This window comes from Phragmites australis, chromosome 8 (genome assembly GCF_958298935.1).
Source record: "Phragmites australis chromosome 8, lpPhrAust1.1, whole genome shotgun sequence".
Lineage (NCBI taxonomy): Eukaryota > Viridiplantae > Streptophyta > Magnoliopsida > Poales > Poaceae > Phragmites > Phragmites australis.
Window position 1 is genome coordinate 2,157,981 of NC_084928.1, and position 17,542 is coordinate 2,175,522.

The following is a 17,542-nucleotide window of genomic DNA, read 5'->3' on the forward strand; positions in this document are numbered from 1 at the left end:
GTTTTACTAATACAAGTAAATAGAGAAGTTAAAAGAAAAAGTAGCAGATAACCTCATTCTCCTTTTTAGATCTCATCTAAAATCTACCTTATGACGTATTTGTTCGACGACACTTTCATACCATATCATCATCCCTATACATTAAGTTTATATTTAATATTATCGTATGTAATAACACTTACCACTGTGTAGCAGTAAAACCAGAGGTACTAGCGGTATTTGTGAAGGTTCACACCTCACCATGGAAAAAAGCGGTCAATAGTGAGGAGAACTCGCAAAGCAATGACGGGTCGATCGCTGCTGCTGCGAGGGACCCTGATGGCCGCGCCTGCCTGTCGCCGGACGGGACCCCACGACGCAGTGACCGCGGGGAATAAATTGATCATTTGTTATTTAAAATATTAATATTTTAATTATAATATCACTTATATCAATAAAATGTGAGATTATCTTAGTTAATGATCGTAGATGATAGTAGCAAACAAGTGAGACCATTTATTGACATTGAGGGAAAAAAAATCAACCGGCTCGTCGCGCGGCAGCGGCAGATGGACCACGCACGTCGCCCGCTCGCTGCCGCTGGGATTGGATCGCGTGCGTTATGGCGATGGGGACGGGGGCCTCCGCGCGCGCATCGCATTCATTCGGTGCCGGTCCGGCGACGCACGGGCACGGTCGGATCGGGCAGGCAGCGCGCGCTCCTGCCGCCGCTGGAATGGTTGGTTCGCGCATTCATGCCATGCGCGCTGCACTGCACTGCTCTCTGCTCTGCTCTGCTCTCTGCTCTGCTGGTGGTAGGGTCGTGAGGCGCGTGCCGCTCCTGTGACAGCGTGGTGTGGGGATCCAGCAGGTGCATGCGCAACTTGTGTCAGCGTGTGTGTTGTTGTTGTTGTTGTTGTGTGCAATTGCAAGCGTCGCAGAAGATGAATACGACAAGGAAGGAACTACTTGGGTGCAGTCACCGACGAACGAACAGCACTCGTCAACGGGTAGCAGTCTCGTACTGAAAACCCCAAGTTTCAGAGAGCTTTCGAAAATCGAGATTTTTATTTATATATTTTTAATTTAGAAAAATTTCAAAATTAAGCGGTTATTTTGGAAAATTGTAAAAACAGAGGTCTATCATCCGTTTTTTCAGAATTTTTCACGACTATTTGGATATTGTTTTGAATGTTGAGAGTATTGGAACGTGATGTTTTTAAAAAATATATATAAATAAAAGAATTCTCGGATTCGATACCGTTCTGCAGCCTCGGCCCGGTCCACGAGCGCTCATCGGCAAGACAGCGGCCCGGCAGAGCGGAGGGCCCGAGGAAGCGAGCGCCGTATTTTCCCCGGGCCCATTCCTCCCGCTGCTGCCCCGCGCCCGCAGCAACAGCAGCTTAGGCATGCGCACCGCGCGGCGCCGCGATGCTGCTCGGTGTGGCGGCGACGCGCTGCGCCCGGCGCGCCGGGCCACCCGCGTCCCTGGCCGCCGCGATGCACACGTCGGGCGCCTGCGACGCGATAACCTCCGCGAACAGGCTGATTGGGTGGTACCTGCGGGCCGGCAGGCTGGACGCCGCGCGGGAGGCGTTCGACGGAATGCCGCGGCGGGACGTCGTGTCCTGGAACTCCCTCATGGCCGTGCACGCCCGGTCCGGGGCGCATGACAAGGTGGCGAGCGCCTTTGCAGAGCTGAGGCGCTGCGGGTTCCGCGTGGACCACACCTCGTTCTCGACCGCGCTGTCGGCCTGCGCGCGGATGGAGGCTCTGGAGCTGGGGAGGTGCGTTCACGGGCTCGCGATCAAGGCCGGCTCCTCAGGAAATGTGTTTGTGGGCGCTTCTCTGGTCACGATGTACGCCAACTGTGGGGTGTTCGCCTGCCTGGAGCGGGTTCTTGACCATGTCGAGACCCCAAACGTGGCCTTGTGGAATGCTCTCATATCGGGCCTCGTGATGAACCATCGGGTAGAGGATGCTCGGAGGGTGTTTGATCAGATGCTAGTGCGCAACGTTGTGTCCTGGACTGCGATGATAAAAGGGTATGTTATGGTGCACGATATCGGGCTGGCATTTGAGCTTTTTAACTTGATGCCTACGAAGAATTCCGTGTCATGGTGCGTAATGATCGGAGGTTTTGTCAACCATAAGAGATACAGGGAGGCAGTTGAGCTGTTCAACACTTTGATGAGGAATGGGGAGGAAGTGACAGGTGCAATTCTTGTTAAGATTGTGAATGCTTATGCTAGCTTGAAAAGCATTGGAGGAGGCAGGTGCATTCACAGTTTCGCTGTGAAGTCTGGGTTTGTTCTTGACCAGATTATTGAGTCATCATTGGTTTTGATGTACTGTAACTCCTTAGATATCGACAAGGCATGGTTGGAATTTAATAAGATGGAAAGAAAGCATCTTGGTTCATGGAATGCCATCATATCTGGCTATATCCATGCTGACAAGATACATGAGGCTAGAAAACGTTTTGATTCCATGATTGACAGAGATAAGATCTCATGGAACTTGATGATCAATGGCTATATAAAAGAAGGAAGAATTGCTGATGCTACTGAGTTATACTCAAAGATGCCTGAAAAGAATGTAGAAGCAGCTACTGCATTGATGTCTTGTTTTATAGACAATGGAATGCTTGATAAGGCACGGGATGTGTTCTACAATATGCCTCAAGTAGATGTAATGTCCTGCACAACTTTGCTCTTTGGATACGTGAAAGGAGGGTATTTGGATGCTGCAGTGGACCTTTTTCATAGGATGCATAAAAGGACAGTTGTCACCTATAATGTGATGATAGCTGGTTTGTTTCATCAAGGTAAGGTTACTGAAGCTTACAAGCTCTTTAATGAATCTCCAACACGTGATTTAGTAACTTGGAGCTGTTTAATTACCGGTCTTGCTCAAAATGGTTTAAACAATGATGCACTTAAGCTGTACAAGGAGATGCTACTGTCAAATATACGCCCAAGTGACTCGATTCTTTCTAGCCTCATCGGGTGTTTTTCACATCATTCAATGATGGTTCATGGTCAGCAGTTTCACGCTACAACTATCCGGCTTGGACTTGAGTCACATTTGCTAATTCGAAATTCACTTATTAGTATATATTGCAAATGTGGTGAAATGATTATTGCCCAAGCCATTTTTGATCGGATGGCTAGCAGAGATGTAGTGACATGGAATACAATGATTCATGGATACGCGCTCAATAGTCTTGGTCAAAATGCTATTGAAACATTTGAGAATATGAAAAAGGCTCAAGTCAATCCCGATGACATCACATTTCTCGGCGTACTTGCTGCATGTAATCACATGAGCCTTTTGGAGGAAGGCAAACATTTTTTCAATGTGATGACATGTAATTATGGATTTTTACCGAATATTATGCATTATGCTTGCATGGTTGATCTATTCTGCAGGAGAGGCATGCTTGAGCAGGCTGAAGAGTTAGTGAAGTCAATGCCATTTGAACCAGATTCGGCAATCTGGACTTCTCTCTTAAGTAATTGCAGATTGAATGGCAATGATAGGTTAGCACAGCATGCAGCGAGCCAATTGATTTCCATCAATCCTTCTACAAAAATGCCTTATCTGCATCTCATCAGTGTAAATGGATCAATCAATAGATGGAGTGTGATCGACAATTTGAGAAGTCAAATTAGAAATGCTGCCACGGAGAAAGAAGTTGGTTCTAGCTGGATTTAACATCCCATCATGACTAACTGATGTTTACGACATACCAACAGCATGTGAGTGTGCTACCAAACTACTAGGCTGCCTTCTGGCTAGTTCAGCTGAGATTTACAGCAGTTTTCGTGGTGCAGCCATTGACCCCTCAAGCAGAACAAATTCACCAAACAGGTAAAGTTGTAGCAAATTTTGTTGATAGATGTAGCTAACCTTTCTTTGACATATAAGGCATTGTTCTTATGAGATGATAACTTTATTTTTCAGTGCCATAAAGGATGTGTAAAATGCGGAGTGTTCATACTCATGATCGGCCTGTGATGAACAAGCATGAAAGACATCGTTTGCTAAAATTGGCTATATTACAAGTTGAGAGTTTTCTCTCACAGGTCACAGCAGTAATGGCATATCCCAAACTGGTGGCATTGTGAGGCTTGTCCTGCTTGTTCCATTGCTGCACACTCTGTGAAGAAACTTCTGAATTCTGAGCATCTGCTGTCACTGTTTGCAAGTAAATTACTGTGCAGTCAACTTTTTGGCTCCTGATGGATATCAGTAAGCATCCGGCTGGATTATGTGAAAAAAGCATGGACAACACCATTTATTGTTGAGCGAGAGCATTTTCAACAGGAATTGCCGTTTTGTTCTCCAGCATTGTTTAGAGCTCAATTGGAACAAGTAGGGGCTTGCATGCTTATATATTTTGTTTGTCTTCAATTAAATAGTGATGAACTTCGCCCAAGGCAGGAACTTTTCTATCAGGTTGTAGAGTTCGATCAGCTGGGATAGTGTTCAGCAAAAAGGGTGGACGGATTACTTACAGCAGAAGAAAACAAATTCAGTTTTTGGCTTAGCAAAAGGTGTGCATGAGGTCATCTGCGAAAAGTGGAGTGTACTAATGCGGCCGAGATCTGTCAGTGCAATCTTTCTTAGAATTGTATTCAGTCGTCGCATTTTACCCGTTGAATTATAGTTGTTTTGACGAATATTATAAAAAACTATAACTTTTAATACTTATTTTAAAAATCTAAAATTATTTTAACATATATTATAAAAAATTACAACTTTCTCATCATAAATTCACCTATCATACTCTGGTAATATATAAGTTCACAGTTAATCCTCCTATTATATATTATAGAAGATAACAGATGTATTTACGATGAGAAAGTTATAGTTTTTTACAATATAAGTTAAAATAATTATAGATTTTTAAAATGAATATCAAAAGTTATAGTTTTCTATAATATATGTCAAAATAGTTATAAGTTTTTAAAATTTACTGACATAAAAACTCTACGCTTCATCTCTCCAATTATAATTTTAGCAAATTTGATTTGTGTCAGTATGCTGCTGTACATGATGTAGCCCAAAAAATGAACCATACAAATTTTAAGTTCTGTTCATTATGCAATTTTGAGCCAGCAAGGATACATTGTAAATATACTTCTGTGGCTATTGCATCATTCCCGCATATTGGCTCTAATAAGCCCGGAACGATTTTTGCTTACAAATGTGATGCTACACGCAGCAAACACAGTCAATGACAGACACATCAAACAACATTTTATAGCAGCAATCATGGGCATAGATAAGCAACGCGGAAGGGAAAAAACCCTTCGAAGTAAGCAAGTTCTGCAGCATATTAGATACAGAACTAGGCCATCCAAGTCAAATCATTTATTAATAGTAACACTAATTCTTTAAGCTGGTTAAATAATATATTCCATAATTCGAAAACCAACACATGCCAGCCCACTTAATTTCAGCAAATGAGCACTTCTCCCTCTAGATATCTCTCCATTGGAATAGCAGTTTTTCAGGGAGAAGGATCCCACCATTTCTCGTGTCATCTCTCAATCTCTGACACTGCATATTGATGTTAGTACAACAAGAATAAATGGGCTTAGATGCAGTCTCGCGGTGTTTCTTTTGACATTCACCTCCACCTTGTGGCTCCCAGTCTGATTACCTCTTCGGTTCCAGAACCCCTGTGAGCTCTATCGTCATCCGCATCATTCTTTGTGTTTGCTGCATCACCATACAGATCCTTCAGCTTTGCCAAGTTGGATGGTTCTGGTGCCTTACCAAATGGGCTCGAGCGATGTTTATCACTCTCAGTTCTTCCATGAACCGGACTTCTGCTCCTGCTTCTGCGGGTGCTTGAACGTCCATTTCGATCAGAATCCCTGTCCCTCCTTTCACGAACTCGCCTCTCACCATCCCTGTCTGAATAACTGGACCGATGGTGATCCTGGTTTCTGTGATCACGAGCGTGTCGATCATGCTCCTTATCTTTGTACCGACCACGATCACGATCTGAACGGTCCCTCTCAGAATCATGATCACGCTCATGACTCCGACTTCGGCGCTTCCTTGGTGATGATCTTGCATGATCACCATCATAACTTCTTTCCCTCTCCTGCTTGGAAGGTAATGTCCTTCGGACTGGGGACGAATCCCTCGTGGATGCACGGTGTGGAGCACGCTGACCAAAAGAGACAGACAACGAAGCTTTTACAGAAGGAGGCCTTCGGGCAGTATCATTTGACTCATGCCTATTAGAATCTCCGGTCATCCCTGATTGCTTTGTTGGGAGCTTCAATTTCTCAAGATGGACAGTGACCTGACGCAGAATTGGGAGAGGCACTCGTGGAAGAATGCTGTCGAAATAGTACTGCAAGGAAATAACAAATATCATTGATAATTTTGTTTAAACAATAATGCGAAATATAATAATTCTTAGTTGAAGCTTCTGGAATAATATCTCAAAAAAGAAACACTGAGCAATAGCATCCGAGTTGTCAACAAAAACAGGATGATAGATGAATATAATGATGAGCTTAATAAACACTGATTTTTCTTCACATGTATGCATGCAGTTATATGCAGGCATGCAGCTCTAACATTACAACATAAGATTAAATGACAGATTGTCCAGCTGTGACAGTAGAAAAATGTCAGTAATTGGGATTGGGGAAAAACAATAACAATTTAATCAATTGTGTTGTGCATTGGCTGGACCAGTAAACGGAGTGGGGCACATCCACTCAAGAGTAGCAAAGGGCAACAGCCCATCAAACCAAAGAACCTTAATTTGCTGCCACTTTTGACATTTAAATCTATGGACCATTGGGCCTTAGTTGCTTAATTCATAGCTAAATTTGGAGGAATTTACAACTACAGGAGCATCTGGCTCGGAAATGGGAATAAATGTGGAGACAACCGGCAAAAAAGTGCTTTTACAGTTAATTATCTACTAGACCTTATGCACTATCACCATTTTCTTTTTACCAGCACTCTCAAACAAATGCAAAAACTTCCACCTATATAATATTTAGCGCATTGTAATTGTTTCACTTTTTCTATGGAAATGAACTTATTTTCTTGATAACATATAACTTCAGCAAAGCATCATGTATTGACCAAAAAGAAAGCAATAGCAACTCTTGCACAAGAAACCAATATGGACAAAAGTAACATGAACATAGTTTCCGTGTGAAATAATCCCCAACATGTAAAAAAGGCAAATCATCTCAATAAGATTGAACATTTTCACATGCTACAAATCCTTCAACCAGTTGAAACATAGGGAACACCAGCGAAAAGAGGGAAAAAGAACTTTTGAGCAACACATCATGACAAACCTTATACAGTGTTGTTACTGGCGTAAGAGATGATGTCTCCTCTTATAGCAACTCCACAATTGAAATTTCCCCTCAGTATGCCAAATCAATAGGTGAGTGATTCAACAAACACTAATTGCATTTAGGTTCAGAAAATAATATGTTAATGATGTCTGCTCTTGGATGTAGTTGGGTAACTAAAGGACACTGTAATAGCAGCTTCAATACTGTCCTGTTCTATGGGAGAAACGGGAAGGAGGTTCAAGAGATATACCTGACCAAGGAGTAGATCACGCACATAAACACCCATTGTAGTCATTTTACCATTTGATCCAGGGGAGAACTCCTGAAAGGGGATGACATATTAGATGTGAGACATGGTATATTTATTGTAAAGAACAGCAAATTGATTATTCATTTCATCATAAAGCATAAATGTTGTACAGCTATAAACACAGCAAAATCAACATGTTAGTGATAGGCATGAAAAATCATTTTCACAGATAGATCCACATGGCTAAGCAGTTAGTTCATAGATGTGGACATCATTATGTCTTAAAGAAGCAAGTGTTAGTACAGGAATGGTGGTTTCCAGAGCACCACCAATTTTGGCTTGCAGACTCTACATTCCCATCATATCAACATCTGGATTCCTTCATTTCATGTTTTTGAACTTCGGTTCTTTCCTCGGTCTAAAGTAGAATACAAGTATAGGAACCAACTTTTAATCTGTCTTTAGTTTTTTAGTCAAACTATTTCTGATTTGCCACAAGCACTGCCCTAAACATACCACTAAAGAGGAAACAATGAGGAAATTTGCTGAATACTTGAGTGTTTAATACAGGAACACATGGGTGAACTAGCAGTTGTTCTTTTTCTGCTTAAACTTAACATCAACCAAATGCAAGACAGCGAGAGAGACATTACCTCATCATCTTTAACGTAGGGCCCATACCACGTCCATAGTGTCTTAGGTTCTGCAACATATCGCAGGTAGAGAAATCCGATCTGAAATATAAATGAATATTATTGTCTGTGAGCCAAAATTCATTTGTATGACAAACTAAAAATTCGAGATGCTCTACAAGCTAGTGCCATACAAAAATGGGAATGTTTCTTGCTTCCATGGAGTTACCCTACCTAAGTCTATCAGGATCCCCAATGCAGATTTTAAATCTCCCCACTAAATCTACGACCGGAGAAAGTTTTCCTGATGATACAACGAAGCTCACTTTCAGTCACACCGTCTGCACGGCGAAATTCTCTTACATTTCAGTAACCCCCCTACATAGCAGTCCGTATGCAATATGCGGTTGCCAAGCGCATAAACAGAAGCAAGCAGGCCAGATACTCACAGCTCTGATGTAAGGAGAGTCCGGGTGCTTGAGCAGCCCGTGCATCTGATTGACGGTGAGCTTCATGGTGAAGAACTTGTAGAGGAGGCAGAAGGCGCTGGAGGGGCCGCGGCAGTTGCCGGTCATCCAGGGCTCGACGTGGTCGACCTGGTGGTAGATCTCGTCGACGACCTCGTGGTAGGTCTTGAACCTGTAGAGCTCCTTGAAGTAGTCCGAGGAGAGGATGTTCACGGACAGCACCTTCTCCATCAGCACATCGATGGACCGGCTCGACTGGATCTCCATTTCCAACTCTGAAATCAGCAAAAATCAATTCGAATCACACCAGAGGCCTCCTAAATCTTTGCCAATCTAAAAAGAATCCGCAGTAAAATTACACGATATCTCAAGAACGATGAGTTCTATTTCAGACCTTAAAGCTCATACGGATAGCATAAAAAGATTATGTTTTTTGGGTATCAAAATCCAAGCTTTCACCTCGGAATCGAAAGCTTGCTTCTTCTCTTTTCACCAGAACGCGAGCCGAGCTACGGGTGCGTGGGGGCCGATCGAGAAGACGGCGGCGCCAGCTCGAAGGAATCGCGTTGGATTTGGAGGATTTGGGAGGAGAGGAGCCGAGACGAGAGGGAGGGGAGAAGCCCGTGGGTTGGGTCAAGGCAGCAGGGTCAGGACGACTCTACCCAGTGATCCACCACGTCCCAGCCGTCCGCTGGACGATCTACGTACGTAGTATGTGTCTTCGTTGCTTGAGCCTCGTAGTAGTATGTGTCATGTCGCAAGCGATCTATTCTGAAGATGGTATCCTATCTAGTTCATCAGATTGATGCACTTGTGCTTTTTGCTTTATGATCTATCTTCATTGAATATATATATATATATATATATATATATATATATATATATATATATATATATATATGTATGTATGTATGTATGTATGTATGTATGTATGTTTGGATGGATAATTTGATATTTGGATCTATCCATACAAGATTTAAAGTTTATAGGATAAAATAAAATGATTTAAATACAGTTCAAAATAAGAACAAGATACCTCAACAAAAATTCTCAATATGTCAACAGCTCTACTCCAAAAATTTATGAAGCTAATGATGAACAACTTAAAAAATCTTGAAACTAAAGCTTTGCCAAATATGCTCTTAATTCCCCCATCAAGGTGGGTGATTGTTGCTTGAGCCTTGTAGTAGTATGTGTCAGCCTCGTAGTAGTATGTGTCATGTCCCAACTGAGCTATTCTGAAGATGGTATCCTACCTAGTTCATCAGATTGATGCACTTGTGTTCTTTGCTCCATGATCCATCTTCACTGAATATATATATATATATATATATATATATATATATATATATATATATATATATATATATATATATATATATGTATGTATGTATATATGTTTGGATGGAAAATTTGATATTTGGATCCTGTTTAGCACAACTTTAGCTACGAGATCTATACAAGAATTGAAGTTTGTAGAATAAAATAAAACAATTTAAATATCTATTCTCAGTTCAAAATAAGAACAAGATGACTTAACAAAAATCCTCAATATATCAACAACTCTACCTCTAAGAATTTATAAAGCTAATGCTAAATAACTCTAAAAAAATCTTGAAGTTGGAGCTTTGCCAAATATACCCTAAATTCCCCCAGTCAAGGTGGGTCATTGTTGCTTGAGCCTAGTAGTATGGCCACGTCGTAGTATGTGTCATTGTTGCTTGAGCCTCGTAGTAGTATGTGCCATGTCACAAGCAAGCTATTCAAGGGCTGGAGCTAATGATGAACAACTTAACAAATCTTGAAGTTGGAGCTTTGCCAAACAATTTATGAAGCTAATGATGAACAACTTGAAAATTTTTGAAGCTGGAGCTTTGCCAAACATACCCTTTATTCCCCCTAATCAAGATGGACCCAATATTAATCTTACAATTTTCTGCAATCTTTGTCCAATTTATTGGTTCCTACACCATATTATCATGGAATCGAATCTGGAAGGCTAAGGTGGAGGCCAAAATGTAGTTTTCTCTTGGACAAATTTGTTTGATGCCTTGAAAACTTGTCCAATCTAGGAAATGCCACTGGACTACGCCTATATATATGGACCTTGCATAGAACATAGAGAACAACATTTCATCTTTCCAACTACTACGAGTAACACAACACAACATTAGCATTTTCTTCTGTTACAAATGCGAGGAATCTTGGTATCGATGCAAAACTTGCATATGACAGTGTAAATCATTAGAGGAAAATATTTTATTCAATATTAATAAAAAAAAATAGAACACACAACCTAAAGATATAATGTAATACGCAATTAACCCCTTTCTTTGCATGCCTATCTCTATCGTCCTATGCGAACTTAACAATAATGATCTCTTCTTGAACCCCATGGCAAAACGACTCACAATCATTGCTATAGACAAAGAAGATGACAACGATATGCGGTATGGCTACATGATGCAAAGGTGACGACTTGAACCGGCTCAAACAACACTTGAATCATATATAGTGTAAAACACAAACATCCAATAAGCTTGAACCTTGAAACTAGGGGTGGATCCAGCACGGGTAAGGGGCGGTCCCCTCCCCCCACTCACCCACTCTAGTGCGCACCTTGGATACCCCCTAATCGATAGTTAGATTATTCATGAATATATAATCCATCCAAATAACATGACACAACAGCTCAAACATGTTATAGTCTTCCACATGACACGATCTAAACTAGAGAAGTAGCAACACACTAATTTGAGAAGCATGAACATAACATAGTTCTCCATGTGACATGAGATCACACCCTAATCTGCGAAGGTGCCACCTTGTCAAGTTCATAGTACACGCTGCAGGCGCCCTCCACCTCGGTACTTGATGATGCAGTACAAGGACATAGAGGTGAAGACGGCGAGTATGAGGTAGAATGGATGAGCCATACCATCTGATAGACGTGGAGTTGACTAGCACAACAGCTGTGCAACTCCATGGATCTCTATGGAGGCACCATCAGTCCATGTTTGAAGAGGAACAACCCAGTCTGAACAATGTTGATCTAGAACAGATCTCCAATGCCTCTTGGAAAAGATCCATCATGATCTGCATGCGAAACATTTCAATTTTCAAAGCTTAGGTAACAACAACTATGGTCAAAATGCAGTAAAAGTACATATGCATTACAAAACTCCACATGCCAATTTGGATGTAAATTGAAACACGGCCATAACATTAACTACATGAAATGGAAGGCTATATGATAGTGTAAATCATAAGCTCAAAGGGAAATGTTTCATTCGAGATTAACAGAAGTACAAAACAGAATGCGCAGCCTAAACCTATAGTTTGATATGCAATTACCCCCCCCCCCCTTCTTTGCATGCTTTTCTCGCTCACACTTTGTGAACTCAACAACAATGATCCATTCTTCAACCCTACGACAGAGCGGCTCACAACCGTCACCGGAGACCAAGAAGATGGCAGCGACATGCTATATGGATACACAGTGCAAAGAGTGTGACTTGGACCGGCTAAAATGACACTTGAATTATAGTGTAAAACACAAGCAAATTCAAGAAGCTTGAACCTTGGAACCAGGGGCAGGTCCAGCAAGGGGCAAGGGGGCGTCGTCCCCCCACCCCAGTGCGCACCTTAGGTACCCCTAGTGGGTAGTTAGATTATTCATGGATATATAGTCCTTCCAGGTGACATGACACAATAGCTTGAACATAACATAGTCCTCCACATGACATGATCAACACTAGAGAAGTAGCAACACACTAATTTGAAAATCACGAACACAACATTGTTCTCCCCATAACACGAGATCACACTCTATTCTACGAAGAGTGCCACATTGGCAAGGTCATATTACACAACATTGTTCTCCCCATAACAACATTGATGTTTGTAGATTAAATAAGTGAGTGGAATAAACATTAATAATTGGCAAAGCATAATTCACAAACCAAATCAGTATGAAGAGAAAATGGAGATGAATGCAAGTTGACCTTGCTAGCAGCCTTTGTCTAGGTAAGGATTGCCCTCAAACCTTTGAGAGTAGTTGCAGTGGTACCCAGGTCATTGGGCGTGTCAATGCATATGTTGTTGATTCCGCGACATGCATACAATGATTGATTCTTCTTGGCTTCCACACTTGTTTCACTACCAACTACCTAGTTAAGAACCAATGGGACCCTGCCATCTTTGTAGCGTTCAAGAAAATTTGATGATTTAGCATAGGAAGGATCAAATTTGAACCAGTCCTCCTCGGTGACGAATGTAAAGCTGCAAGGGCTAAAACTTTTGGTATATATGATGAAATTTGATAAAACCCCTCACTCTATGTAAGAACTGAAGAATTTGCAAATGTTAACTGGTAGGTCATAAAATTTGCTATAATGAAAGTCTGATAACAACTCAAATCATCACACTTGGCACTCTTACTGATGGTATCCTCACTGTCACAGAATTATGCACATGCGCTGCTATAAAGGTGTGAGTCGTTGTTGCCCATGATGTTTGCATCTGTAGTAGAAACCACGATAATTGCGAGAGTTGCACACAAAGAATGAGGGGAGGTAGGGGACACGAGCCCCCCTCCCTGAAAGGTGATATCTACTTTGGTGAATTTTTGTTTAAGCAATGCTAGTACCAGCATGGTCTGCATGTGGTGTTTCGATATCCATCCCTATCATTCGCGTCATCCATTGTATGCTAGGCTATAGGGCACAAGTCGAAGCCATGCCTAATCTCTCAGCTAAACATTCAGTTTCTTCGTGCTTCAGCAACAATATCTCTCTCCATGCACTTCGTATAGCTTTCGGCTTGTCGGCCACTTGGGTCATTGAAGGCCTCTTCTCCCCTTTGAAAGTCAAGCACATGCTAGCCAGCTGAGCAACTTCTTGGAACAGTTCCTTCATTCCTGCACCAATTATACTAGTGTCTATCAAACCTTCAACTATGTTCTCCTTCATCGCTTGTAGGAAGGATGATGCGAGGTTTTTTCCTTCCTCAAGGCCCTCGAAGTATATTGTCGTCTTTCTTCTGATTAGGTCTAGAAGCACAACTCCAAAGCTGTAAACATCACTCTTCTCTGTCAGTTTCCGTTTTGCAAGTACTTAGGATCCAGTTAACCAAGAGTTCCATGCACCATTGTCATGAGCTGAACTGTATCGTTAGGAAGAATCCTTGACGCCCCAAAGTCGATCACCTTCGCCATGTAGTTTTCATCTAGGAGGATGTTTAGACACTTCATGTCTCCATGGACTATGGGGTGGTTGATGGAGAGATGCAGATACTCCAATGCTTCAGCAGATTCTTAGGATATCTTGAGGCAGACTTCCAATGAAATAGTTGGTCTACCATGATTACCATGGATCAACTGAAAGAGAGTGCCATTTGGGATGAATTCATACACTAATATGGGCATTTCCACTTCCATGCAGCAGCCTATAAACCTGACCACATTCATGTGATTGATCTGCGAGAGTATAATAATATCTTGAACAAATTATTCGGTTTGGGCCACATTCATAATCTTTGAGCGCTTGACAACTACTACTTGTTATCCCCAAAATGCCCTTGTAGACAGTGTCGTGGCCCCCTATGCCTAGTTATCTATTCTTGTTGAAATTGTTTGTGGCCTTCTTCAAATTCTCTACTGTGAATATTATCACTATATCAATTTGTTTAGAGAGGATTTGTTGGTATAATACATGATTACTATTTTGTTTGAAGAATTTTTTGTTCTCTTTTGCTAGCTGCCTTTTTTGAAACTTGGTTAGCAGCACAGAGATACAAACGATGAGAAAGACAAAGCTAATGGAAATACCTGAAAAATGAAGGTTACAATCAGTTTGACTAGTTTTTTTGCATGCCTACATGTGGTTTTAAACAATGCAAAATATTGTTGTATCATGCACGAATGTGATGTGGTTTTTATGAACAATATGGAACTCCGGACTGATCAAGTATATCTCATGGGAAGGGAAAAAATCATAGTGATGCAGTTGGACTGATAAGGTAGAAAAATCATGAACAACGATGTGCGTACCATGGAGAAGACGAGGGCCAGCAAATAACAAACGCATAATCTAGTATACATGTTGTCACACAACGGTGGACGTAGGGCAACCTGGTATAGGGGACTCTTCCACCTCTTTGTACATCTTCTTCCTCTCCCTCCTCTTCCTCTTCTTCTCATTCTCCATTTTCTTCTTCCTCTCCTTCATCCATGGCTATAAAGAATGAGGGGGTGTAGGGGGACGAGTCCCCCTCCTTGAAAGGTGATGTCATGTTTGGTGACTTCTTGTTTAAGAAATGCTTTGACGATTTTGCAAGCAAAGTGATTGCTACAACACTTGACATGTGGCAATATTGTCATTGTAGCACAACAACTATTTTTTGAGTCCCTGTTGCACCCTTGCACGGTGATTAATGTTTTCCCTTCTGTTGCCACAGGGATGGATGCCACTAGGTCTAGCTGTCTATCACAATGTTGTTCTAAGACATAGAGTACATGATGCAAAGATATGCTACAATTAAGAATCCCAAATAATAAAATTTCAACTCAAACACAAGGCAACATTAGTTAGATTATTCATGGATATATAGTCCTTCCAGGTGACATGACACGATAGCTCGAATATAACATAGTCCTCCACATGACATGATCAACACTAGAGAAGTAGCAACACACTAATTTGAAAATCACGAACACAACATTGTTCTCCCCATAACACGAGATCACACTCTATTCTGCGAAGAGTGCCACCTTGGCAATATCATAATACATGCTACAACTGATAGCTCCGATGATGGCATGGCACAGAAAGATAGAAGTGCGGACTGGTCCTGATAGGCAAGCAAAAACCATCATCTTCACCTGAAAGATGTATATATATGTCACCATGAATAGCGTTGCACCCGCCATAGAGAAGATGAGGGCCAGCAAAAAGTAGATGCGCATCCTAGTGTACATGTGACGGACGCAGTGCAACTAGGTAAAGAGGCTCTTCCACCTATTTCTAACTCTTCTTCTTCCATTCCCTCATCTTCCTTCTCCCTCTCCATTTTCTTCTTCCTCTCCTTCATCTATGTCCACAAAGAATGATGGGAGGTAGGGGCACAAGCCCCCCTCCACTAAAAGGTGATGTCTCATTTGGCGACTTCTTGTTTAACCAATGCTTTTTAATCAATCATTTGGCAAATATTATACCTTCACCTCAATGATATACACATATGTCACCATGGACAGTGCTACGCTTGCCATGGAGAAGACGAGGGCCAGTAGATAGTAAACATGTAGCCTAGTGTACATGTTGTCACGCAATGGTTGACGCAGAGTAGTCGGGTAGGGGGCTCTTCCACCTCTTTCTCCCTCCTCCTCTTCCTCTCCCTTTTGTTCTTTCTCTCCTTCAAAAATGGCCACAAAGAATGAGGGGAGTAGGGGATTGAGCCCCCTAAAAGGTGATGTATACTTCGGTGACTTCTTACTTAATCGATGCTTGTAGTGAGTTGCAGGTGCAGTGATTGCTACAACACTTGGCAAGTGGCAACATTACCATTACAACACATATACTCTGTTTTGAGTCCTTTGCTTCACCCTTGCATGGTGATCAACGCTTTCCCGCCTGCCGCCGCTAGGATGGATGCCACTTGTAAGACCCTAAACCCAGGATCTCCTATACCTCATGTATCAGTCTCTAGATCAAGTAGCTGATACGCACAGTATAACAGTAGTAGTATCATAGTCAAACTTCGTACATAAGTATTATGGTTCAGAGTACAAAATGTTTACAAACCATACTGTATATTACAAACCTGGTCGAGAGGCCAATAAAACACAGCAGAAAGCAAAAGCCCAAACCACAAGCAGCTTAGGGTGCAGGCGCGACTTCTAAGACTATTCTTTATCCTTACCTTCACTTTTGGCAAAGTCAGCATCGGCTTCCTCATCCGAATGACATCAAGAATGAGTACGAAAGGTACTCAGCAAGCCCTATACTACTCAAGGGTTTGATAGATGCATAAAGGGGTGATTCAAGGATAAGGCTTTACGGTTTAGTTTTAAGTGTAAATTAGTTTATGCGGGTATTCAATTGTATCATCTATGATTGATTTTAAAACAGTTTAAATAGTTCAAAACCAGGTAAGAAGCTATATCTGGGGGTTTCTCGGTTCTGGGAGGGGCAACACCTCACTCCGTAATACCTTTCATCACATCTGGTGTACCTCTAGTACCACACAAATCCTGACGGATTTAGCCAGCAACCTCATCACACGAACATCTAGTCCACATACTCACTCATCAAGAACTACGCACCCAGAGTCTAGTAAAAAAAGTTCTGCCTTCGCATGTCCATGATCATGGACATGGTTATTCGAATAGTTTTACACTCTATAGAGGTTGTACAGCTTTACCCACACGATATGCTTAGCCTCCAACCGTTGCAAGCGGAGGAGCGAATCATACTGAGAGACTTCAATCACCTTTTTTACCGGGCTTTTCTACGAGACACCTCAAGTCTCAGAGTCCTTGGACTGAATACCAGATTGGCTATGCTGTCTCTCGAAATATTCAGACAGAGGGGCAGATGGACACTTGGCCTCTCACTGCCCCCCAGCCTCCTAGTATAATGCCCAACCCAGTCAGATGAAGAAAAGTCAAGTCCTGTCCATTCAGGACGTGTGGTTGCACGAGGGTTGCTTAAGCATAGCGGTGAAATGACTCGGTCCTTAAGCAGTCAGGGCATGTATCTTCTGATAATAAATACCACAGAGGTAACTCAAGCCCCCAGGAGCATCCACGTTGATGTGTTTTGCCTATCATATTCATTGCTCTCTTCATCTTCATCTCCATCATCTTCG

General features: G+C 42.0%; 2 protein-coding genes and 1 pseudogene across 5 annotated transcripts; 1 reads left to right on the top strand and 2 right to left on the bottom strand.

Moving 5' to 3' along the window:
- Positions 1-1,344: 1,344 nt before the first annotated feature.
- Positions 1,345-5,107, top strand: LOC133926223 (pentatricopeptide repeat-containing protein At4g02750-like). Of its 2 annotated transcripts, none has more exons than XM_062372026.1 (2): positions 1,345-3,852; positions 3,946-5,107. In XM_062372026.1, exon 1 carries the CDS (start codon positions 1,411-1,413, stop codon positions 3,694-3,696), a length of 2,286 nt encoding a protein of 761 aa, XP_062228010.1. In that variant the 5' UTR covers positions 1,345-1,410; the 3' UTR covers positions 3,697-3,852; positions 3,946-5,107. The 2 variants fall into 2 exon arrangements, with proteins under 2 accessions (XP_062228010.1, XP_062228011.1); XM_062372027.1 differs by lacking the exon at positions 3,946-5,107 and having other exon boundaries at positions 1,345-2,806; positions 3,411-3,578.
- A 229-nt stretch (positions 5,108-5,336) lies between these two features.
- Positions 5,337-9,366, bottom strand: LOC133926224 (pre-mRNA splicing factor SR-like 1). 3 transcript variants are annotated; one of them, XR_009911068.1, is made up of 6 exons: positions 9,137-9,366; positions 8,660-8,952; positions 8,232-8,312; positions 7,579-7,650; positions 7,326-7,436; positions 6,211-6,355 (listed from the first exon to the last, which is right to left on the bottom strand). XR_009911068.1 is itself a non-coding variant. In XM_062372028.1 (5 exons), exons 2-5 carry the CDS (start codon positions 8,942-8,944, stop codon positions 5,618-5,620), a joined length of 1,176 nt encoding a protein of 391 aa, XP_062228012.1. In that variant the 5' UTR covers positions 8,945-8,952; positions 9,137-9,363; the 3' UTR covers positions 5,337-5,617. The 3 variants fall into 3 exon arrangements, 1 of the variants encoding a protein (XP_062228012.1); XM_062372028.1 differs by lacking the exon at positions 7,326-7,436 and having other exon boundaries at positions 5,337-6,355; positions 9,137-9,363; XR_009911067.1 differs by having other exon boundaries at positions 6,314-6,355; positions 7,326-7,650.
- Positions 9,367-13,392: 4,026 nt separating this feature from the next.
- Positions 13,393-14,102, bottom strand: LOC133927509 (putative wall-associated receptor kinase-like 16; annotated as a pseudogene).
- Between the last annotated feature and the right edge of the window lie 3,440 nt (positions 14,103-17,542).

Coding starts and splice junctions, on each gene's coding strand:
- LOC133926223 (XM_062372026.1), top strand. CDS start 1,411: ATGCTGCTCGGTGTGGCGGCGACGCGCTGCGCCCGGCGCGCCGGGCCA.
- LOC133926224 (XM_062372028.1), bottom strand. CDS start 8,944: ATGGAGATCCAGTCGAGCCGGTCCATCGATGTGCTGATGGAGAAGGTG. Junction 8,313..8,659: donor ACTCTCCTTACATCAGAGCT/GTGAGTATCTGG, acceptor TTTATATTTCAG/ATCGGATTTCTCTACCTGCG. Junction 7,651..8,231: donor CCTACGTTAAAGATGATGAG/GTAATGTCTCTC, acceptor ATCCCCTTTCAG/GAGTTCTCCCCTGGATCAAA.